Genomic DNA, 22,849 nt, shown 5'->3' with positions numbered 1-22,849 from the left:
CCATTTGATGTTGCAAGGTTTTATCCCTTTGCAAGTGACACTGTTTAAGTTGGGCAATGGCTATATTTAATGTAGGTTTTCTTGGATCTGTCAAGTGAGGCACATGAGAAGGACAAATGTTCAACTAAAATAAACATTGATCCTAGCAAATGGCACTCCTCTGAGGTCATTAATGTAGTGATGTACTCCATATCTTATGTAGAACGCCACTATTTGTATTGTAAAAAAATACTTGACCTTTTTATTTCAGTATGAAAAGTTTCATTTTTAGAATTAATGTAAGGCTTCGATTAATGGAATTCAAACAAATCCACAAATATATGATCTCCAAAATTGACGAGATAATGTTAACCTTATAGGAAACTATCAATCTATTATAATTAGACATTAGAGTTGCTAGAGAAGATCACATCCACGCTGCTAAATTAGCTTCTTCGTTTTTTCCCTTTTTATTATTTTTCTTCACCTTGTATGCATATCAATTATTGTAAACCCTCTGTGACAGAGAAGGCATCAAACACAGTTGGATCTGCGTCACTGCGTAGAAGAAGAGCATGTTTTAGGGTTAGAGACACTTCTTCAATGGAAGTACTAGTCAGCATATGGGCATATGGAAAATGCTTCACAACACAGTCAGAAAACTCTGCACATCAACATTATTGCATGCAGTACGCTACAGGAGAGTTAGGGTTTGACTTCTAATCCATCACAGGAGAGGTTATGGCTGTTTCCGAGTGAGTCCATTTCTTGAGGAAGAAGATGGTGGCGGAAGCTGAGACAAATAGTTTCAGGAGGACCCACGAGAACACAAAGACGCATGTATGTCTCGTCGAGGAAGATGGACAGGTTGGCTCAGAGCTCCATCCTTTGCGTGTTATGACCACACTCGTTTTACAGTGTGCCGTGGACCACCTCATCATCAACCTCGAGCTCAGGAAGACAGATTGATACAGTATTGTGCAGTTTGAATCTAGCTAGCTTCATTGGCATCTGGATTTTATCTTTTATTGTAGAATTATCCCTGCAAAAAATTAAAGTTGTAGTAATTTCTTCCTGGATTAAATTCTTTGCATAAATATATTTACCTAACAATGTTAGAAAGATATCCTCCATGTTAGCAAATTCAGCTACTAAATACATATAAAATTTCAAGATTTTATTTTTCTAGTGGACAGCAGAGAACAGCAGTCTACACACACTACTCACTTGCAGACTTGAGAAGGCACCTTTTACGGAACCACCAAAACTTCTCTCAGGACTGTAGATATGAGGAAGAAGAGGAGAAGGTCCCAAACAACAGTTCTTGGGCCGCCAGCATCTATGTCTAATGACTACAATATAGTTGTTTTATGGCAATTGAGACTCTCTATCATACATATCTTACAACTGATCTGTGTCTAAGCCATCTCCCAGCAAATCATCAAGCTTTAGGAAACAGCTGGATGTGATAACCATCTGGGAATCCTAATCCTGGAGTTCGGACTATATTTCCTCCTCTGATTGCCCTCCACCTGACAAAAGCAGAATTACAAATAAATCAAAGCTTTACAGACAAAATGAACAGTATCATATGGTGCCATTGCGAGATGAACAGCTCTCTGCAGCCTTCATCCAGGATCATATAATTCTCAAACATGGCCACTTGCCACGAAATCCTTCTATAACTCTTGGAACTAATGGTGCATTTTGGACAGCCACATTTCCACTTAAAGTACAGCTCTTTTGTTGGATTATCCTCAAGAATGGATTACACACTACACATTATCTTACAAACAATGAATTCGACTGCTCCTGTTTGTATAATCTGCGGTTAACTGTATCCAGCAGCCTCCTCCAACAATGAATTCATTCTAGCCAACATCCACAAATGAAACATATTGACCAGGGTGCATGATCTGCTGCTAATGCTAATGGATTACTTGGCATTGCGGGAATAGGCTTTGTCAGTGTGTACATGAAGCTCATGCAGTTGGCTTGTTAACTATGGCAAACATATTTCTACCAAGTAAAAGAAAAGAAAAATGGTGGAGGGTAGGGCGATGTTGTACCTGTATTTGGTCACCAAGCAATGGAGGAAGATGGCCATTTGCAGCTTGGTGAATTCAGTGCCCACACAGAATCTCATTCCCCCGCCAAAAGCCATGAAATGCTTGGACCCACCATTCAGTTCTGGCCTCTCCTGCGTGCCAACAAAGAGGTTTTCTTCCTTGACTTAGTGCCAGACTTGATCCCACGATGAAATGGCTGACTTAAGAAAGGTTCCATGAATTCCATGTGCTTGGGTGTAACAGAGTAGATCCAGCTAAAACCCTACCAACATTGATTATTTGATAGGAAGATCTAGGACATGGCCTCTGTAGCTCTTGTCACAAGTAATGCAGAATGAGGTGTGTGTGTGTGTTTCTTCCAATAAGAAAACCTTTGTTGCTGATCACTAAGTCACAATGACATGTTTGTTTACTCAAAGAGCAAGCTAAGCAAATCTGAGGACTGTATAATCTATGCAAACTTTTAGCACTGTTAGCATGGATATGAATATTGAAATGAGATGACGGAATCACTAATGTAATTGAAGTGGGAGATCTGCTGGATATCTCTCAGAACTACTAGCAATGTTAACATGAAAGTGGCAGTTGGCATACATGCTACTAAACTCAACACTGGACTGGTTCACCAACCTTCCATCTCCATGGGTCGAAGGTGAGTGGATCCTTGTATATCTCAGGGTTCAGGTGCACTGCTGGAGGACACACCATGACTCGCCATCCTGAAGGAATTGTGTATCCTGTGGCAAAACCACAGTGTGGGTTTTGAGACCTTGAGATCAACAAGTGTGGATCAGAAGATATTTATGTTACGGTAGATATCGACCGACCATTAATCTGGATGTCCTTCAGTGCTTTTCTGAAGATCCCTGGCACTATATTTGCCAACCTCGCTGTTTCAGTGATAACCTTCAACAGGATAAAGAACCCATTGATTTATTAGTTCACGTCATACATTTTCTCCTCTATTTCTGAGGTCAAAGGCTCACCTGAAATGTGAATGTCATTGATCTGTACTCCATCCATGTCACTCCTGACAATGGGTCCTCCCGGTTCTTTATTATTGTGTCATGCTCTTCCTGTAAATGTGATTCTATGATACAAAAGATGGCCGGTCTAATTTGTCGATCTCTGTGAGTACAGTATGTGCATGAAACTTACCGTCAATTTCTCCAGTACATTTGGGTGGTCCGTGAGAAACTTTATGGCCAGCGTGAGGGCCAGAGATGTGGTCTCGAAGCTCGCGAAGAGCAGCACGAACATCAAATCCAGAGCAATGGTCTCCGTTATCAATGATCTTTCTTTGTTCAGCTCTTCAATGAGAGAGTCGAAGAAATCTCCATGTTGTTTCCTTGGAGAATTCCGCCTTTCTTTAAGCATATTTTTCAGCACTTTCATCACGTTCTTCCTTCCCTGAACATGTCAAGAGAATCCATACTCATTTCCAGACACTGGAATCAAACAAAGAAAGGAAAGTGGTCGATTACCTGCATACACTGGTAATAAGCTGTTCCCGGGAGATCCACCGGATATGAGATCAGTCCTCGTATGAAGGCCACAAAATTTTTCCTCAAACTCTCAGATGAAGACGAAGATTCATAGCTAATCAATTTCTTGGCAGTGAGATCAAATATCATCTGTGAACAGTATGGTGAGGTAATCAGAAACTGGCAGAAATGTATCTACAAGAAAAAAGGTTACATTTGACGTGGCTTCTTTCAGCTCGATGCTCGACAGACGCGACCACGAGGAGAGATTGGCGCATGCTGCCGTCTCCACATCACGAAGCAGCAGGTCTTTGAGGGACTCGGGGCCGAAGAGCTTGAGAACCAAGCTCTTGAGGTACTTGTACATGAATCCATGCAAGGACCCCACGTTGCTGCGGCCAAAGATCTCGGTGAAGGTCTCAGGGTACCAGCTCTCGAACAGCCTCCCCTCTTGTTGGAAGACGAAGCGGTTGAGCTCCGGGTCGGTGGACACAACCACAGGCAGGCCGATCAAGCTGGTTCTGAACACTGGCCCGTACCTGAAGTGCATCCATCAAATGTGTAAAGAGATAACAAGTAGTGCAAGAGTGATGATGCATTGATTTCATTCTACGTACCTCTTTATCCTGTCCTTGATGAAGGGAGAGACATCGAAAGTGGTGTTCGGCGAGAAGAACTGCATGGTCTCGCCAAGCAGAGGCAAACCCATGGAGCCAGGCGGCAGCTTTCCGATGCTGCATCTCGGGTTCCTCCATCTGTAAACCCAGAGAACCACCAGTACGACCACCGCCACTGCACTGCACATGGCAACCAGGAATGCCATATGTATATATAGCTGAAGTGGAAGAGTCGAGGATGAGCTGCCGCAGAACTTCGAGAAAGGAAAAAGATAGTAAAAGGAATGAGGAATATTTTCGATCTGCACTGCCTTGAATCATCCAAGAGCACTCATTTATATTACTTCAAACTTCTCCATCCTCATCCACAAACCTCCCCATCCTCATCTACGTATCAAAATACCAACCAATAATTCATTCGATTGAGGGGTACCAAACTAAATCCTTAACTTTAGTTACATCTAATCCTAACTACTGGGGTCCTCGCTATTGGGGTGGGGGGGGGGGCTGCGCGGGTTCAAATGCTGCAGAGTTTGAAGGAGTTGATTATATAGACAACCTTAAAGCAACTCAAGGGAGATGCTAACCACAATTCAATGCAATAAAAGTACTACACAAGACAACTTGGATTATGTTTACTCCTCCTGTGTGGCTGAAGAGCTGTACAGTAGTTGGAGGTGAGACTAATTAAGGTGTTGCACCGGTGTCGTTGTACCAAGTTTTCTTTCAGATCAAGTGTGCATTTAGCACTCTGTTTCCTGCAACCACCAGTTTAGGACTTGCAATCCCAATTTTCTATTCTGATCTAAGAATAAATTTTGCTCCAGAAGAAGCATCCTTTGTGCCAGAAAACTAATTCCTTGCATCAGACACACAGGGGACAGCTGATGTTTATATATTGAGCATGGATCATGCAAAACTGTAGCATGAGAGACGCAATGAGAAGCAGAGAAGAAGCTTTCAGAACATGCGAGGAAGGTATGCTGCTGACACATTCAATTAGTCGATCTTCTCAAATAGGAGCCAACTCCTTGATGTAAGTAGCTGAGTTGACCAAAACTAAAATGCATAACTGGATTCAGCTCCTTCATCTTCCTTCTCATGATGAAGGCATGGCAAGTTTGCCATCTCAGCTGATACCTTTTCTCTCTCGTTTTTCCAACCAGCTAACGCAATCTCAACTCCTAGATTCTTAAAGATTTAGCACGCAAGAATCTGAGAAGATATCGACTTAAAACACTTGGAATTCTTCAAAGATGAGATATCAAAATAGAATACTTGGATCAGTTGCCCATCACCAACCTCTTGGATTTTCCATGATTCAAAAGCAATATACTCCAGCGTTCACTAGATCACTAAATGATAACACCATAAGAACAAAAAACAAAAAAAGATCAATATATAGGTAGAAATTAATCTGTCTTGAGGCCACAAAGTCCATGACCTCAATGTGCACTTTGCATGATATGGTTTAGCTTCTGCATTGGATATGCTACTACTAGAAGATTAGATTTGTGGGAAGAAAAGCAATACCACTTGGTGGCAAAAAGGTTCGATTGGCATTTCCAGTGGTTTCTAATACCCTTCGAAGAGGTCATCCATGACATGGGATTGCTTAACCAAGCAGCGAGGCTTCTGTTCAAAACATAATGTAAGCAGAATAAGCCATTGTAGATTTGGTTTTGCTGTTACCCAAGAAAGCAAAGAGATTAAATATTAAAATGGTCAGAAGATAGATCAAGCTATTGTCGTAAAGTTCATACCGCGCTCTACCTTCAAGAACTGAAAACCTACCTTTATTTTAAGAACACTTTGTCAAACTCAACGACCAACGCTGTCTCCTATGCCAAATATCGATGTGGTTCATTCACAGCCATGTGGTTGTAGATTGACCAAACTTTACTTCTTCATGGAAAGATAGAAGTAGTGACTGGTTGCATGTCCTTCTTATCTTCTACAAACATGATCCTATAACAGAGTATTATAAAGTGCTTTTGCAAATTGATACACGACTAAAATATCTTAAGAACATTCAACAATGTATTCTGCTGTATTTGCTAATTTGATGAATTGTAAATTGACTATATTTAATATAGTAGGATGAATTGTGATCCAAAAAGTAATTCGTAGACTCTTTAATGTTGAAAGAACTACCTTTTTAGTAATTTTCGTAATTCGGTATTAACTACTGTCTATTGGTGGTAGACTCCTTGATGTTGAAAGAGTTAGTTTCTTAGTGCTTTTCTTTTCTTTTTTTTTCTCTCTCTTGGGGACCTTTTCAAAAAAAAAGGTGTTGATAGAGAGAAAATGTTAGTTTAAATTTATTTTAAAATTTTACTATTTATATTCTTATTTTACTATTTATGATTTTTTTTTAATTTTTTACTATTTTAAATTATTTTTATATAAATGAACATAAATGTTATCTTTTTTTTTCTTCTCGTTCTTCTCCTCATCGTCTCGTCTCCTTTTATTCTTCCTCCTCCCCCTCTTTTTTTTTTTTTTTTCTTCTTTCTTCTTAAAAGGTGACATCAAAGATCCACAAGTAAGGTCGAACGAATTCTAACAACATTAGCAAAAATAAGTGATTGTAAGAGAAATAAATATAAAAAATAAAATTGATAATACTAAATTTAAAATAGTATAATAATATTTTTTTTTAATAATTTTTAAATAAAATATCAATAATAATAAAAAGGAATCATGAATAGTAAACTTCAAAAATCATAACATATTTCGAGTGTCCCATTTCTTACTTCTCAGATAAAATATCGCCTTTGGGAAAGATAACAAAGACACGAACTACAAGACTATTTAGAGAAATTGGTATAATCTAAGAAGAATACAATGCTTAATATGTTACAAATAGAAGAAGGTGAAGGTGCACACAACGAGCCCTAATTACGAGAAGCCGGTGAAATCCAAGAAAATACGATTCGATAATTATACTACTCATAATTATTACTCACTTTAAATTTTATTCGATAAATTTTGTAAGACTAAAAAATCCTAGTTGTTATGGGCCTATAGCACGTGCAATGCACGTATTGGTCTCGGCAGGCCGGACTAGAGCCTGGCCCAGAACCTGCGCGCACGGGTCGAGCCCGGTCCGAGCGTTGTAGCCCAGAGATCTTTGGGGAGAGGCCGGACATCCTCCTGGAATGGTAATTGAAATGGGTTTTCTCCCATTAGCAACTATTTTTGGGAAATACATATCGATTCTATCCTCTTTGTTCGGCCGACGCAACTCAACCGGGTCAGATCGAACCGGTGATTCAGATAGGCAAAGCGGCATTCGTCATGCATGATGCGTAGGCAACGCGAAACAAGCAACTCAAGCACCACGCCACCACCGTACCCGAACCACGCGGCGGGACGGGACGAAGCACACCCATCAAACAGCGTCCCATAGAGACGATCGCACCGTCGGAGATCGCGATGAATGTTAGCCGGGACCCGCTTTTAAGTCAATGCTTTTGTGACACGTCATCTATAGAGACGATCGCTGCCCGTGGCTATTCATGCGATCCGCACCAAACCGAGAGATGGCACAGATCGCGCGGCCCCTCCCGGATAACAACACGCTTTCTGATGCGTCATCGCTTACCGGTCCTGCTATTGGAGGCAGAGTAGTCTCGGACATTGTCCCTGGTGGGCTCCATTTTTACGTTCCAGTCCCAAGTCAGGTAGACAAGCAGGTAATCTTAAAATGGGGAAAAAGCATCGCTGTATTATTTTGAAAGGCTTCGCGCACACAACAAATAAATAGCACAGCGAACGGAACGGAAGAAGTCGTCGGGAAGGCGGTCGCGGCGTCCCCTATTGACGAATCCATTTCTCTCTTCCTCTCCTTCGACGGTGACGCTCTTTCTCTCCCCTATTATCCCAGACTTTTAGTATCGATAGATCAACCTTCTATGAGATTCGGATATATGAACTTATTCTTATCCATAACTTCTGATTCCTCGACTTATGATTTCTGTTGCAAATTTGTTCGCCTGAATTCACATCGTAATCGGATGGCGATGCTGTGTAATTTTGAGATCACTGGCCGTATTCTTTCATCATCTTGGGGTTTAACTATCCACTTTTCGTGAATCTTGTACTTATTGTCACTGACATTTTGTTCTACTTCCTTTGGTCATTTCATGTGCCTTGTTTGGTTTTGATCGGTAGTTGTGATCAGTTTGGCAGCGTTGGTTGCAACAATGAACTAAGAACTGGAATCACAAAGATAGGAGTTTGGCCAACTTGTCGGATTTATGTGGGGCTGATTTCCAGTATCCGTTGTGAAGCCGATGTTGAGAAGGAGAAGGTTGAGGCCGACGGTAGAAATAGGTTTTGCGAGTTACACGAGCAATAATCTCTCACGAGGTGAACTACCATCGGTCATTTGCACCTGTAGGAATTGATCAAATTGTGTTGGAAATCCCAAACAACGAGTCAGATCAACTGGGGCGGGTTGAGTTTTGAGGTCAATATAATAATAGGATCGTTATTAGCATTAAGATAATTAAAGTTGTTCAGTATTAATAATGAAGCTTTTGGGTTTTAATGAAACTATTGAGGGTTGTCTTTAATCTATTAGTGGTTTTGGCTTATAAATAATTTCTTTGTATGTGGTGGTCCTGTGGGTTGCAGCCGAATGGTAAAAGAGAGATTCTGTGATGTAGTGCAGAGTGTGATAGTCACACCCCAATTTAATCCATATCGGAAGTGGGTTAAACAAATTAGATTGACATATACGAGGGTGATGGGCGTGCTACTATTAACTTGGACTTAAATATTTTGAACTAGTGATTAGGGTTCAATAAAATTAAAAGGTCAATTACCTGACGGGTGATGACCAAAGTATAATAGTGTTCATTTATTTGATGGACAGTGAAACGTAATGAAATAAAAAGAAGAAAAAAAGGGTGTAGAGATAGGATCGTGAGTTTACTCTAAGGTGGAAGTTCTATGGAGGAGGCTTAACTAAACCATATTAAATATTTGATGCAGTGCATTCCCAATAATTTTGTGCTGTGAAAATGATATGGGTTATGTCCGTTCTGCGATCCAAATATAATTATGTAGCCTTTTTTTTTTATTAGGTAACTTACAGATGTGGTACTCTGACATGATATAGTAGAATGATAGTATATGAATCACCTGATAGTGAAAAATAAAAATGTCCATTTTGTGTGATTTGTCATGTTTTTTTTATTTTCAGGTACAAGTCTTATAAAAAAAGTTGCACAAGATGTGATTGTCCTTCTATGTGTTTGTCAAGAAAGTTTCACAATTTACAGTCACGAGTTGATTAATTATTAGCTCATGTAGTTTTTATTTAAGGACTTCGATTGTTGGGGAATACATTCTCTAGTTGGTGCTACTGTTATTGATGAACGATTGCCTATTTTTCAAATAGTTTTATGTTTTTTACTAGTAATTAAGTTCAAAGCCTGATAAGTTCATTTTCCCTGTAACATGTCAAAATTCAGTCCAATCGCACTTAAGATCTGATGAACCAATAATGATTTGCCTATTTAATAGCATAACAGTGTCTCCAAACTGTTCATTTAAGTCGGTTACTATGTATGAATATTTTTAGAATTTCCACACTGTTAAATTAGCTTTTTATTCCTTTTAATTCTTTTAATTCACCTTGTATGCAAATCAATTATTGTAAACCCACTGTGCTAGAGAGGGCATCAAACACAGTTGGATCTCTGTCACTGCGTAGAAGAAGCTCATTTACTAGGGTTAAGGACACTTGTTCAATGCAAGTACTGGTCAGCATATTGGGCATATGGAAAATGCTTCCTGACACAGTAAAAAACTCTGCACACAAGAAAGGCAGGTTTTGACTTCTAATCCATCACAGGAGAGGTTATGGCTGTTTCCGGGTGAGTAATAATTTCCTCCTGGATTAAATTCTTTGCATAAATATATTTACCTAACAATGTTAGAAAGATATCCTCCATTTTAGCAAATTCAGCTACGAAACACACAAAGTTTCAAGATTTTATTTCTCAAGTGGACCGCATAGAACAGCAGTTTGCACACACTACACACTTGCAGAGAACAGAAGGTACCTTTGATGGAACCACCAAATCTTCTCTCAGGACTGTAGCAATGAGGAAGAAGAGGAGAAGGTCCCAAACAACAGTTCTTGAGCCACCAGCAGCCATGTCTATAGACCACAATATAATTGTTCTATGGAAATTTAGACTCTCTATTATACATATCTTACAACTGATCTGTGTCTAAGCCATCTCCCTGCAGATCATCAAGCTTTGGGAAAGAGCTGGATGTGATAACCATTTGGGAATCCTAATCCTGGCGTTCGGACTATATTTCCTCCTCTGATTGCCCTCCAGCTGACAAAAGCAGAATTACAAATAAATGAAAGGTTTACAGACAAAACGAGCAGTATCATATGGTGCCATTGCGAGATAAACATCTCTCTGCAGCCTTCATCCAGGATCATATAATTCTCAAACATGGTCACTTGCCATGAAATCCTTCTATAACTCGTGGAACAAATGGTGCATTTTGGAGAGCATGATTTGCTGCTAATGCTAATGGATTAATTGTGGGAATGGGCTTTGTCAGTGTGTACATGAAGCTCATGCAGTTGCCTTGTTAACCATGGCCAACGTATTTCCACTATGTAAAAGAAAAGAAAAATGGTGGAAGGTAGGGCCAAACTGTACCTGTATTTGGTCACCAAGCAATGGAGGAAGATGGCCATCTGCAGCTTGGCGAATTCAGCGCCCACACAGAATCTCATGCCCCCTCCAAAAGCCTTGAAATGCTTGGACCCACCATTCAGTTCTGGCCTCTCCTGCGTGCCAACAAAAAGGTTTTCTTCCTTGGCTTAGAGCCAGACTTGATCCCATGATGAGTTGGCTGACTTAAGAGATGTTCCATGAATTCCATGTGCTTGGGTGCAACAGAGTAGATCTAGCTAAAACCCTACCAACATTGATTATTTGATAGGAAGATCTTGGACATGGCCTCTGTAGCTCTTGTTACATGTAATGCAGAATGAGGTGTGTATATATCTATATATATATATATATATAAACTTTCTTCCAAGAAGAAAACCTTTGTTGCTGATCACTAAGTCACGTTGACATGTTTGTTTACTAAAAGAGCAAGCTAAGCAAATCTGAGGGCCGTATAATCTATGCAATCTTTTAGCACTGTTAGCATGGATATGAATATTGAAATTAGATGACGGATCTGCTGGATGTCTCTCAGAACCACTAGCAATCTTAACATGAAAGTGGCAGTTGGCATACATGCTATTAAACTGAACTGGACTGGTTCACCAACCTTCCATCTACTTGGGTCGAAGGTGAGTGGATCCTCGTATATCTCAGGGTTCAGATGCACTGCTGGAGGACACACCATGATTCGCCATCCTGCAGGAATTGTGTATCCTGTAGCAAAACCAGAGTCTGGGTTTTGAGACCTCGAGATCAACAAGTGTGGATCAGAAGAGATTTATGTTACAGTAGATATCGATCGACCATTAAACTGGATGTCCTTCAGTGCTTTTCTGAAGATCCCTGGCGCTATATTTGCCAACCTCGCTGTTTCATTGATAACCTTCAACAGGATAAAGAACCCATTGATTTATTAGTTCATGTCATACATTTTCTCCTCAATTTCTGAGGTCAAAAGCTCACCTGAAATGTGAATGTCATTGATCTGTACTCCATCCATGTCACTCCTGTCATTGGGTCCTCTCGGTTCTTTAGTATTGTGTCATGCTCTTCCTGCAAATGTGATTCTATGATCAAAAAGATAGCCGGTCTAATTTGTCGATCTCTGTGGGTACAGTACGTGCATGAAACGTACTGTCAATTTCTCCAGTACATTTGGGTGGTCCGTGAGAAACTTGATGGCCAGCGTGAGGGCCAGAGATGTGGTCTCGAAGCTCGCGAAGAGCAGCGCAAACATCAAATCCAGAGCAATGGTCTCCGTTATCAATGATCTTTCTTTGTTCAGCTCTTCAATGACACAGTCGAAGAAATCTCCATGTTGTTTCCATGGAGAATTCCGCCTTTCTTTAAGCATATTTTTCAGCACTTTCAATACGTTCTTCCTTCCCTGAACATGTCAAGAGAATCCATACTCATTTCCAGACACTGGAATCAAACAAAGAAAGGAAAGTGGTCGATTACCTGCATACACCGGTGATAAGCTGTGCCTGGGAGATCCACCGGATACGAGATCAGTCCTCGTAGGAAGGCCACAAAATTTTTCCTCAAACTCTCAGATGAAGACGAAGATTCGTAGCTAATCAACTTCTTGGCAGTGAGATCAAATATCATCTGTGAACAGTTGGGTGAGGTAATCAGAAACTGGCAGAAATGTATCTACAAGAAAAAAGGTTACATTTGACGTGGCTTCCTTCAGCTCGATGCTCGACAGACGCGACCACGAGGAGAGATTGGCGCATGCTGCCGTCTCCACATCACGAAGCAGCAGCTCTTTGAGGGACTCGGGACCGAAGAGCTTGAGAACCAAGCTCTTGAGGTACTTGTACATGAATCCATGCAAGGAGCTCACGTTGCTGCGGCCAAAGATCTCGGTGAAGGTCTCAGGGTACCAGCTCTCGAACAGCCTCCCCTCTTGTTGGAAGACGAAGTGGTTGAGCTCCGGGTCGGTGGACACAACCACAGGCAGGCCGACCAAGCTGGTTCTGAACACTGGCCCGTACCTGAAGTGCATCCATCAAATGTGTAAAGAGACAAGAAGTAGTGCAAGAGTGATGACGCTTTGATTTGATTCTACGTGCCTCTTTATCCTGTTCTTGATGAAGGGAGAGACATCGAAAGTGGTGTTCGGTGAGAAGAATTGCATGGTCTCGCCAAGCAGAGGCAAACCCATGGAGCCAGGCGGAAGGTTTCCGGTGCTGCACCTTGGGTTCCTCCATCTGTAAACCCAGTGAACCGCCAGTACGACCACCGACACTGCACCGAACATGGCAACCAGGAATGCCATATGCATAGCTGAAGTGTAAGAGTGGAGGATGAGGATAAGGTGTTGGCTTCGGCAGAACTTCGAGGAAATGAAAAAGATAGTACAATGATTGAGGAATACTTTCGATCTGTGCTACCTTAAGTCATTCATGAATGCTTATTTATATTAATTCAAACTTTCTCATCCTTATTTATAAATCTCTTCATCCTAATCTAAATTCTTATCTTGAGATCGAATAAAAGTCTAAATTTTTTTGCGGTATCTAATCATAACTATTGGGTGGGGTATGTTGTTTGTTTAACTGAGAATGAATGAGTCTATCTTTTGTTATATCATATCATTAATTATTAGGAGGGGGTAGAGGGGATTGTTTTGTTAAGAAGTTAAAATATATTTTATAAGAATATAAATTAATATTTTACCTTTTAAATAAGATTAGATAGATTTACAAGGATAAGAAATTCTTAGTTTAAAAAAGTTAAAATATATTTTGAAAGATTTCAAATTGATATATTATCTTTTAAATAAGATTAGATAGAGTTGTAGAGATTATAGATTCTTGTATTTCACATGTATAAATAGGTGACATCTACATATTTAGATCAATTCAAGCCTTAAGTATTCGAGTCATTTAAGATATATAAGATTTTTTTTTTTTGAGAAGTTCAATAAAATTTTTCATTTCCGCCTTAGTTTCTATTTCTTCTATTTGGTTTGATCTTAGGCTAGTAATAATTTGTTACTACTATTTGAGAAAAGATTACACTTGCATGTGATCCTCTCTTTCTTCACATAGTATCAGAGTTACAAGGGTGATAATCTATATTTCAAAATCTCCTTGGTGAAGAAGATAATCTTTTGTAATAATAAAAATTATAGTCGAATTGGTAGATTTAGTATTGAACTTGTCAATCAGCCTAACTATAAGATCTAAAAGACTTGGAGTCTTATCTCTTAAGGGAAGATTTATGGGATGTGGTCGGTGGTAATGCAATAACAACATTAGATAATACAAATGGAGATGCCATGAAGAGATGGAAGATTTTAAATGTAAAAGCTGAATTTTTATTGCTCAATAAAAAGAACATCATTCGACTTTAGTATTTGGAAAATGATTTAACAAATACTATCTAAAATGATCTCTCAATTTTTCATTATTTTTTGAAGATTAAACATTTATATTCAAATACATTACTTTTAGATCCAAATGAGACTATTTCTGATACACGAATAAGACGTTATATTGTTTGTGATCTTTGAAAATAATATATTCCTTATATTACATCTATTGAGGGATGGGTTCAACAACCATCCTGGGTAGAGTCGAAAATTCTTTTTGCTTCTTAGGAATCCTTAGCGGGAGTTTCTATTTCAATGAGAGATGAAGATACATTTTTAACAAATAAAAAAAATGATAATAATAATAATGATAAAGAGTCTTTTTCAAAGGATGATGCTAACAGTAAGCAAGAGTTCTTTTTAAACAATAATGTAAATCTGAAGAAGAACAAGTGTTATAGGTGTGATAAGTTAGGCCATATCAAGAATATAATGATTAAATGTGAAAATATTACAAATAAAGAAGATTGTTCTAATGTTACTATTGAAGATTAGGGCAAATACTTTTTAGCTGAAATTATTGAGGCCATGACATCTATCAATTTTGAAAATAACTGGATTATTGATTCAAGATATGGTCTTCGTCTCACTGGAGATGGTACCAAATTCATCAATCTTTATCAATATAAATATAATAATATAATTATTATGATAGATAATATTATTCATCAAGTGAAAAAGAAAGGCACTATCATAATATCAGCTGAAGACAATGATCCTATTATATTGAAGAGTGTTTACCATATTCCAAGTATGAAGAAAAATCTCTTCTCTATTGCAAATACATTTCAGAATATTTAGTTCTCCATGCTATATTCATATACCAGAGAAGCAAGCTTGATATTAAGGCCAAGAAATGCATCTTTATTGGCTATGATGAAAGGAAGAAAGGTTAGAAATATATAGATACACAAACACAGGTATATAGTATCTCGAGATGTTGTGTTTGATAAAGTTTCTTGTTATTATCTTTCATAAGTATTTCTTTTGAAAATATCAATTACAATAATGAAAGTGATATATATTTAATCATCTCCTTCCTCATTTATATCTACTCATGTTATTTCTTCGTCACCAATAATAGAGCAAAGTGATAAGGGGAGTTATAATTTTCACAAAGAGAAAATTTTAATATTGAAAAGATAAAAATAATAATTATCAAACTAGCAGAGATGGGGACCACGTAAACATATGTCACTGTTTCATTTCTTAATCAACTAATGATCTTGAGCCTACTTGTTTTGATGAAGCTTAAGGTATAAGAGGATTCCATGAATAAAGAAATGATTGTTATTCATAAAAATGAAACTTGGGATATTATGTCAAGGCTTCTGTAAGGAATTTGGTACTATTTCTAATTTGCACAAGCCTAATTTTGAATTCGACCATCATATAGATGTTGTGCCTTCTGTATAAAGTCCAGCTACAGATTTCAATGGTCTTTCAGTTTAGATCAGACTATGAGCCAAGAGGTATTCTCGATGGTCCTAAAAGTTTTCGAACGAAGCAATTTGATTCAGATAGATTTCCAAATAGTAATATTCATATGCACCCTGGAGAATATTTTGATCAAGATCATATTTCTATAGGCGATCCAAAACTCTACAAATCAAGTCAGGACTTATATATAAAATTATACTTTAAGAGGGAGTGTTAAGAAGTTAAAGTATATTTTGAAAGATCATAAAATTAATATTTTATCTTTTAAATAAGATTAGATAGATTTGTAAGGATAAAAAAATCTTAATTTAAAAAATCAAAATATATTTAGGAAGATTTCAAATTAATATTTTATCTTTCAAATAAGATTAGATAGAGTCATACAGAGATCAATTCAAGTAAAATAAAATCTAAGAGTTGTTTAAAATATATAAGTATTATTCTTTCTGAGAAGCTCAATAAAGTTTATCATCTTGAGTTTTTTTTTCTATTTGATTTAATCTTGGACTAATAGTATCTTCTTACTATTATTTGAGAACATGTTACACGTGATCCTTTCTTCAACTACTGTAGAACATGAAGTTGTCTTTCTTCAATTATTTTTGTCGCATCAAATGATAACTATTGAGAGGCAGCGAGGGGGTTGTTCAAATATTCCAAGCATGAAAAAGTCCTTTCTTCAACTATTGTAGAGTACCTCCACCACAGTAAAAGTACTTTCTTCAACTATTGTAGAGTACTCTATCTAATCATAATTATTGGGGGTAGGGAGTGGGTAGTTCAAATGCTACTGTAGTAGTCTTCTGTTGCATCTAATAATAATTATTGAGGTGGGGAGAGGGTTGTCCAAATACTGGAGTTGCTATTTACTGGGGTGTCGGAGGGTTTTCCAAAGGATATTTCTTCTGCTTCCCTAAGCTAGCAAATAATTTGGATCATGTGCATTCAACAACAACAAGGAAAATTGTGTCGCCTCATGGATTAAAGATGAAGTAAGCCATTTGAACTCTCTTTCTTTCTAATCAGTTTTGCCCTATTTTGATCCCTACATTTGATCTGACATCAACAACAATCTGATAAAGTTTGATGCTTTTATACTTCCCAGTGATGCCTCGGAACTTCTACAGATTTTGCTTTTCTGTTTGACTGTGGATAATGATTGCTTCAGTCCTACCATGTTTTTGTTCTGATGATACCAACAGGACTCAACATCAGACCTATAAGTTTTATGTTTTTGTTCCAATGTTAACAGGACAGGAAATCAATTCCCTGATAATCCCAACAAATCAGCTGCCTCATATCTCAAATCCGCTGCATAGTTTTTTTTTTATCATCACCGATAACTGTACAGAACTTAAATGAAAAGAATTTCAATCATTGTTATATAATTTATCGTAAAATCTTCTTAGGTATCCCACTGAATATTCATTCCTTGCACCATTAATATTAATTATATTGTCCCTTTTAACTATATATCATTTTTCTTCATTTTATCTTCTATCTATCAAATCTACACAATTGTTCATGAATATGTTGATAATACTTGATTGAAAATAAAATAAATTAGAAATTAAAATTTTTCACCCAAATATCATTACCGCAAGGCAATGACATTCTTGAAACAAAATCGGAGTGTTATATAGAAGCCAGAAATAATGAACAAGGTGTCAAAGACAAGTACAGTGCAAAAACACTTCCCTTGCCTATTTTCTAATGAGAAAACAAGATAAGCTAAGTCATCACACACAATCTAATGGGGACCTCTGATCATGGCAAAGTAAACAAACATCTACTGGGATAAGCTGCACAACAACACACTTTTTGGGATCAACAGGAACCGAGCGCTTCAGATACTGCCTGCCTTCATGGGGAGCGACTGCACCAACAAAATAGTAGTTTGACATTGTGCAAGAACAGTGATCCCAAAAAACTGGTGCAACACTAAAGGGACTCGGTACCAAGCACTACTCACCTGCGGTCTCTATCATCGGCAGGACTTTGAGCTTTTTCATAGCTAGGACTTCCCCTCTCCCTGGCCTTGGCATATGGACTGGGAGCACGACCGTAGTTGGGGCTCGCCCTCTCCACGCCTCTACCATAAGGACTTGAAGACCGTCCTCGATCATGGCTTCTTGACCTTTCCCGACCTCTCCGATCAGGGCTATAGCCGTTTCTTCTATCGTCATCATCACGGACTGCATACTCGACGGAGATCACCCGATCCATCAGCTTGCTGGTTGTCCAATGAATTAGAAAATAAAGAAAACCCACAAGTAAGTTCAGAGCAACTGAGTCAGATCATTCCAAATCAGGTTCATTATTATGAGTTTGTAGAATGAGTTTTGTTTGTTTCTGTTAAATAAGAAGCTACACGTAAAATTCACTGCAACAAGTACATGTAAAATTACTAACTGCGTAGTCAATAGGTAAACTTATGAATCAGAAAATGGTGGACGATGCTGCACATGACAAGCAGAAATTGTGAACTTTAACTTCATGGACTGATAAGCAGAAATTTATGAACTTGCTGCTCTGTCATGAATGATAAGCAAAAGTCATCAATAAAACAAGTACAGAAAATTGAACTGGTTATGAGGTACAGACCATAAACAAGTAATCCCACACCCTACCCAAAAAGTTGACTGAAATCCAGAAAATACTTCAACGATCTTAACTCCTAGGCATCTTACTCGGTGAAGGGGTCTCAGACCATTGATGGTAAGTAGTAACTGATCCATGATTAGTTCAGTGATGATGGTTATATGAATCTTAATCATAGCAGCTTCAAGCGGAATGCAAACAGATCTCTACAGTTTAACTTCCATGTTATATGAAGCTAGGATGTGCTAGATCATCCAGGTCACCAGTATATGCAAAAAGATGAACATGCGCTCAATCACAAATACTTTTAAAGAGAAATTGAAAAAGGATTTCGAAGATAAATTACATCAACAAAAAGATAGATTAGAATTAAAATATATATAATATTTACACTGTTGAATCGAAAAACCCGAATGTAACGTCACTTTACCTCATGTGGGTAGCCTCTAGTGCTTTTGTTGCATCGTCCTGAGCATCAAACTGGATGAAGGCAAAATTTCTTCGAATCCTAACATTCAAAATTTTTCCATATGGCTCAAAATGCCTTTCCAAATCCCGTGTCCTGGTGTTGATTGAGTCAAAGTTTATGACAAACAAGGTCTTTGAAGGTTTTGTGTTAGCCGAAGGCCTTCTTGAACTGCCAGACCTTCTGCTATTCCTTTCTTGCTGCAGAGAGAAGTTCCATGAGTGAGATACTATTATCCCCTAAGGTCAGCATGCTTAATCATCTACCAAAAACATAGGCTTTGCTAGCACCCTGCCTTTGTCCACTCAACACGGAGCCGCCGCCCATGTCTGCCAAACTCTAGCCGATCAAGTCCACGTATTGCATCTTCAGCATCACGCTCATCATCCATGTATATAAAAGCAAACCCTACAAAATAGTGGAAGCATGGTAAAATATATTTTATCATGAAATTATCTGACTTGATATTACCTTTCCATGCTAATCCTTCTTAAGTGAACCCAGTCTGAAGGGCCTCCGGCAGACCCATTCAGAGATTCGGTATCTAGCCATCTATCTCTTAGAGAGCGAGCTAGAAAATGACCATAGAAAAAAGAAACAGACCTGGTAACTAAATGACGTCAGAGAACATTAGTCCAAAAGACAGGTATTGTGGTAGGCCATGGTACAGAGAGTCCTCCTCCATACATATTCTCCAGCCAGGCTGTTCAGGATGGAAACATGGTTGGGATGGAAGGCTGGGCAAAGTTCACGAGAAATTAAAGGCAATAGTCTTGTGGAGAATGTTTCCGTGTGAATGAAATGCGATTGAATTGCGGAATGGATCAGCTCTCTGGAAAGAGGCAATATGAACTCGAGCTGGAAGGATTGTTGAATGCATGCGCCCAACAAGCAAGAAGAGCATGTATTCTCCAATATATTCCTGCGGCAAAGAAATTGTTGAGTATGGAGGATCATCCTTCAAAAACATACTGCTTTCTTAAACTTATCCTGATTCCAAATCCCTAGGAAACCTCAAAACAGGTCTCCTGCCACTATGCACCATGTGGAATGGTTCACAATAGTTCTGTCCCACGTCAATATGTGTGGGGACTTTTCAAAATGCATAAACCGGGACCATAATTCAAAAATTATCAACTTCATGTGTGGTCTTCCTTCTTGATATCATACACACCGAAAGTTCACATCACAGCATATTCAGAGGACATAATAACTTCTTGTTTTTTTTTCTTTTTTTGCCTCCCAATGCCACTAAGAAATATATAATGATGTAACTGAAATTTTTTTATTGAAAATGCCCTCATGTGCAAGGCCAATCCACACAAGCATTCAGATTCGTAGATATGGCAAAAGAAAATTTATGCTGTCAGAAGCATATGTGCATATTACTTACTTAGAACCTGCAACGAAAGCTGGATCATGAGGAAAAGGAAAGTTCAGTTCGTTGCAGATCCACTTGGCCCAGGAAACCAAACTGAATAATAAAATGCTAACTATACGCTGACCAGCAGACAGCCCCAGAACCACGAACGGAAACAGCACCATTTCCAACATGCATATTTGTGGTTACACTAATTTATCATCCAAAGATTATAGTTCAAAAACTGCATCAATGCAACTGTAACAACAATTGTCTGAGAAAAAGGCTTCAGAGAATGTGTCAAAAAAACCCTCGAATTCTGGTGTCATACAACAGTATTATAGGAAGTTACCTGATTTCATATCCACCCTGTCAACCTTCCCATATCTGCTGAAAAGCCGCTCAAGCTCAGAATGGCGAGTGTCATTATCCAAATTTCCACAGAAAATCGACCTTGACATTCTGGTTAATTAGCAACAAGAACCTAAATCTGGAGAAAAAAAGATAACCATATCAATAAAAAAAGCCAACCATGATAATAGTAAAGTTTTGCCAAAACAGTAGACCACTAAAATCCTCACGTATGACACAGGATTGATCTAGTCATTAGTTGAAGGATTAAGACAATAATGTTATTCAATCTTGGTCCATGATAGAAGTACAACTACCATAAAAATAATTACCTAATTTAAAGTGCATAAAGAAGTGATAATCATGTATCCTCTCTGCTAACAGATTATCATGAGTTACAACACCATATTGAAATTTGATGTCATATAAAAATCGCCAAAAAAAATTTAAGAATGAGATCAAGTAAACCAAGAAAATCACAGCTCAGCCCCTTTCCCTGCTAATTCTCATTAACAATAGTTATCTCTCGTTAATAATAATTTATTAATTGTGTTAATTACTTAAGATATAGAGGATAGATCATTTATCTATTCAGGCACATCCTTCTCAACATTATTTAACACACCAACTCATTCATCTTCCCAATATTATCTTTTTCTAATGCCTGCCTCTCTAGTCTCCTTTGTTTGCACCTGACTAATGCAAATTCACCCATCCAAGACTCAGGCAGTTCATTGCTTAGCTATGCAAATCTACCATTTGTTGTCTTTCTAACCTTCTTACTTCAAGCATGCATGTAACTGCAAGACCCTGGCCCATCTTTTTCCCTCTTTTTCTCTCTTCTGCTATACTATTACCAAACAAAAGCAAAAGCTAAGAGAGAAACAGAACCCCACAAACAAAGCATTTCATATTCTGCTCCAACAAGGTTCATATTAAGCAGTGGCAGGAAGATACTTATCACAATAAGATGCAGCCCTATGCTAGATGGTGTATGTCGGTTCGTCTCAAACTAAGCAGTGGGAGCAAAGCACTTCTTGCAATAATATCCAGCCCTATGCTAGATATTGTATGCAGGTTGATCTCGATCTAAATACCAAGGTTCATCAGGTACAAGAAATGAGAACCCAGAGATGACCATTTCAAGGGTGATAACCTCCCTTTCGGCAGAAAATCTCAGAGACATAATGCTAAATAAATATTGGAACAAGAAATTTTGGGGATATGACGACTAACACTCTTATGCAGCAGAGCGTTCCATGTTAGGATCCGAAATTCATCCGACGAAAAACATAGCAGCCAAAAGAGATCAGAAGACTCAAAGAAGGATGCAAAAATATTGCCGAGGAAAAGAACATTAGTAAACAGATCAAGTCATTAACCTGAGGCCAGAGAAATCACAGATGATCTATCGATAGGAGTAAAAAAAAGATAAGAACTTGTTTGATCTATACGTATGAGAAACGAAGAAAATAACGAGAAATTAGCATGATCGAAACATTCAATGGATTCTGAGGAAATTGTTACCTGCGATCGAAGCAGTTCTTTATCGGCGAAGTGACGGCCGAAACCCTAGGCCGACTCGAAATGGACTCTCGAGGGCAAAGGGGGGAGGTTAGGTCGGGAAAAGGACGACCTCTCGGCAGATCCACCGAAAGATACGGATTACATTTCACGCGACATTTCCAATCGTCACCCCATAACTAGATGGGGCCCACGTTTTCAAGCGACACCTCTTTTTCCCTGCGTTTGCTGCGTCGCTTGAACTCGGATCCTCAACGGGACTACACGCGTACACCGCATAAAGCGTCCGTTGTCGAAGGACGGAACTGTCAGATTCGTGCACCCACCGATCCAATGGTGTCGATCTCGTCTTTGGCCCCGCAAGTCCCGCGGCACGGCTGAGCGTGCGACGCGCGTCTTTTATAGTCGACTCACCGAGGGTGCGGCAGCCAAGGCGAACGGAGAGGCCAAAAGGGACCCACCTAGTCAACAGCTGGATCTAGTATGGATATCGCTACAAGCTTTTAGATGAATTAGATATATAACTCATATTTAACTTGTAAGTATTATATTTTGCTGTGGTTAGGTTTCAAATATTTTAAGCATAATGAAAAGAAGTAAATTGGTATCACTGTTTTGGAAGACTCTAAATTTTTTACATAAAAAACTGAATGTGAGAAAAATCATCGAATCATAATCCAATTTACACCTCATTATCATAAAAAATGATAATAGGTTTATAATATATCTTCTCTAAATAACTAAAAGATCATAATAACATATCATTATCATATAGATTTTATAAAAAAAAATATTTATATTATATCAGAAAAATATTTTAGAGAGGACAGACCGACACCGTTAGAATTATAGATACATAA

At 38.4% G+C, this 22,849-nt stretch overlaps 3 protein-coding genes across 6 annotated transcripts; all 3 read right to left on the bottom strand.

Annotated features, from left to right (window-relative positions):
- Nucleotides 1–494: 494 nt before the first annotated feature.
- Nucleotides 495–4,646, bottom strand: LOC103984800 (cytochrome P450 87A3). Of its 2 annotated transcripts, XM_065151707.1 has the most exons (10): nucleotides 4,150–4,646; nucleotides 3,747–4,071; nucleotides 3,533–3,682; nucleotides 3,207–3,458; nucleotides 3,035–3,124; nucleotides 2,876–2,954; nucleotides 2,679–2,785; nucleotides 2,049–2,179; nucleotides 1,207–1,511; nucleotides 883–1,021 (listed from the first exon to the last, which is right to left on the bottom strand). In XM_065151707.1, the coding sequence occupies exons 1-9, from the start codon at nucleotides 4,353–4,355 to the stop codon at nucleotides 1,421–1,423; spliced, it is 1,431 nt and encodes a 476-aa protein (XP_065007779.1). In that variant the 5' UTR covers nucleotides 4,356–4,646; the 3' UTR covers nucleotides 883–1,021; nucleotides 1,207–1,420. The 2 variants fall into 2 exon arrangements, with proteins under 2 accessions (XP_065007778.1, XP_065007779.1); XM_065151706.1 differs by lacking the exon at nucleotides 1,207–1,511 and having other exon boundaries at nucleotides 495–1,021.
- Nucleotides 4,647–10,134: 5,488 nt separating this feature from the next.
- Nucleotides 10,135–13,245, bottom strand: LOC135582820 (cytochrome P450 87A3-like). 2 transcript variants are annotated; one of them, XM_065151009.1, is made up of 9 exons: nucleotides 12,944–13,245; nucleotides 12,541–12,865; nucleotides 12,327–12,476; nucleotides 12,001–12,252; nucleotides 11,829–11,918; nucleotides 11,670–11,748; nucleotides 11,473–11,579; nucleotides 10,848–10,978; nucleotides 10,135–10,511 (listed from the first exon to the last, which is right to left on the bottom strand). In XM_065151009.1, the coding sequence occupies exons 1-9, from the start codon at nucleotides 13,153–13,155 to the stop codon at nucleotides 10,421–10,423; spliced, it is 1,437 nt and encodes a 478-aa protein (XP_065007081.1). In that variant the 5' UTR covers nucleotides 13,156–13,245; the 3' UTR covers nucleotides 10,135–10,420. The 2 variants fall into 2 exon arrangements, with proteins under 2 accessions (XP_065007081.1, XP_065007080.1); XM_065151008.1 differs by having other exon boundaries at nucleotides 10,135–10,978.
- Nucleotides 13,246–17,234: 3,989 nt separating this feature from the next.
- Nucleotides 17,235–22,132, bottom strand: LOC135639033 (serine/arginine-rich splicing factor RS41-like). 2 transcript variants are annotated; one of them, XM_065152740.1, is made up of 6 exons: nucleotides 21,993–22,132; nucleotides 20,467–20,604; nucleotides 19,050–19,162; nucleotides 18,719–18,954; nucleotides 17,660–17,920; nucleotides 17,235–17,563 (listed from the first exon to the last, which is right to left on the bottom strand). In XM_065152740.1, the coding sequence occupies exons 2-6, from the start codon at nucleotides 20,573–20,575 to the stop codon at nucleotides 17,551–17,553; spliced, it is 732 nt and encodes a 243-aa protein (XP_065008812.1). In that variant the 5' UTR covers nucleotides 20,576–20,604; nucleotides 21,993–22,132; the 3' UTR covers nucleotides 17,235–17,550. The 2 variants fall into 2 exon arrangements, with proteins under 2 accessions (XP_065008812.1, XP_065008813.1); XM_065152741.1 differs by lacking the exon at nucleotides 21,993–22,132 and adding an exon at nucleotides 19,358–19,676 and having other exon boundaries at nucleotides 20,467–20,605.
- Between the last annotated feature and the right edge of the window lie 717 nt (nucleotides 22,133–22,849).

This window comes from Musa acuminata, chromosome BXJ3-5, assembly GCF_036884655.1.
Source record: "Musa acuminata AAA Group cultivar baxijiao chromosome BXJ3-5, Cavendish_Baxijiao_AAA, whole genome shotgun sequence".
Lineage (NCBI taxonomy): Eukaryota > Viridiplantae > Streptophyta > Magnoliopsida > Zingiberales > Musaceae > Musa > Musa acuminata.
This window is presented reverse-complemented; position numbering and strand designations above follow the sequence as displayed.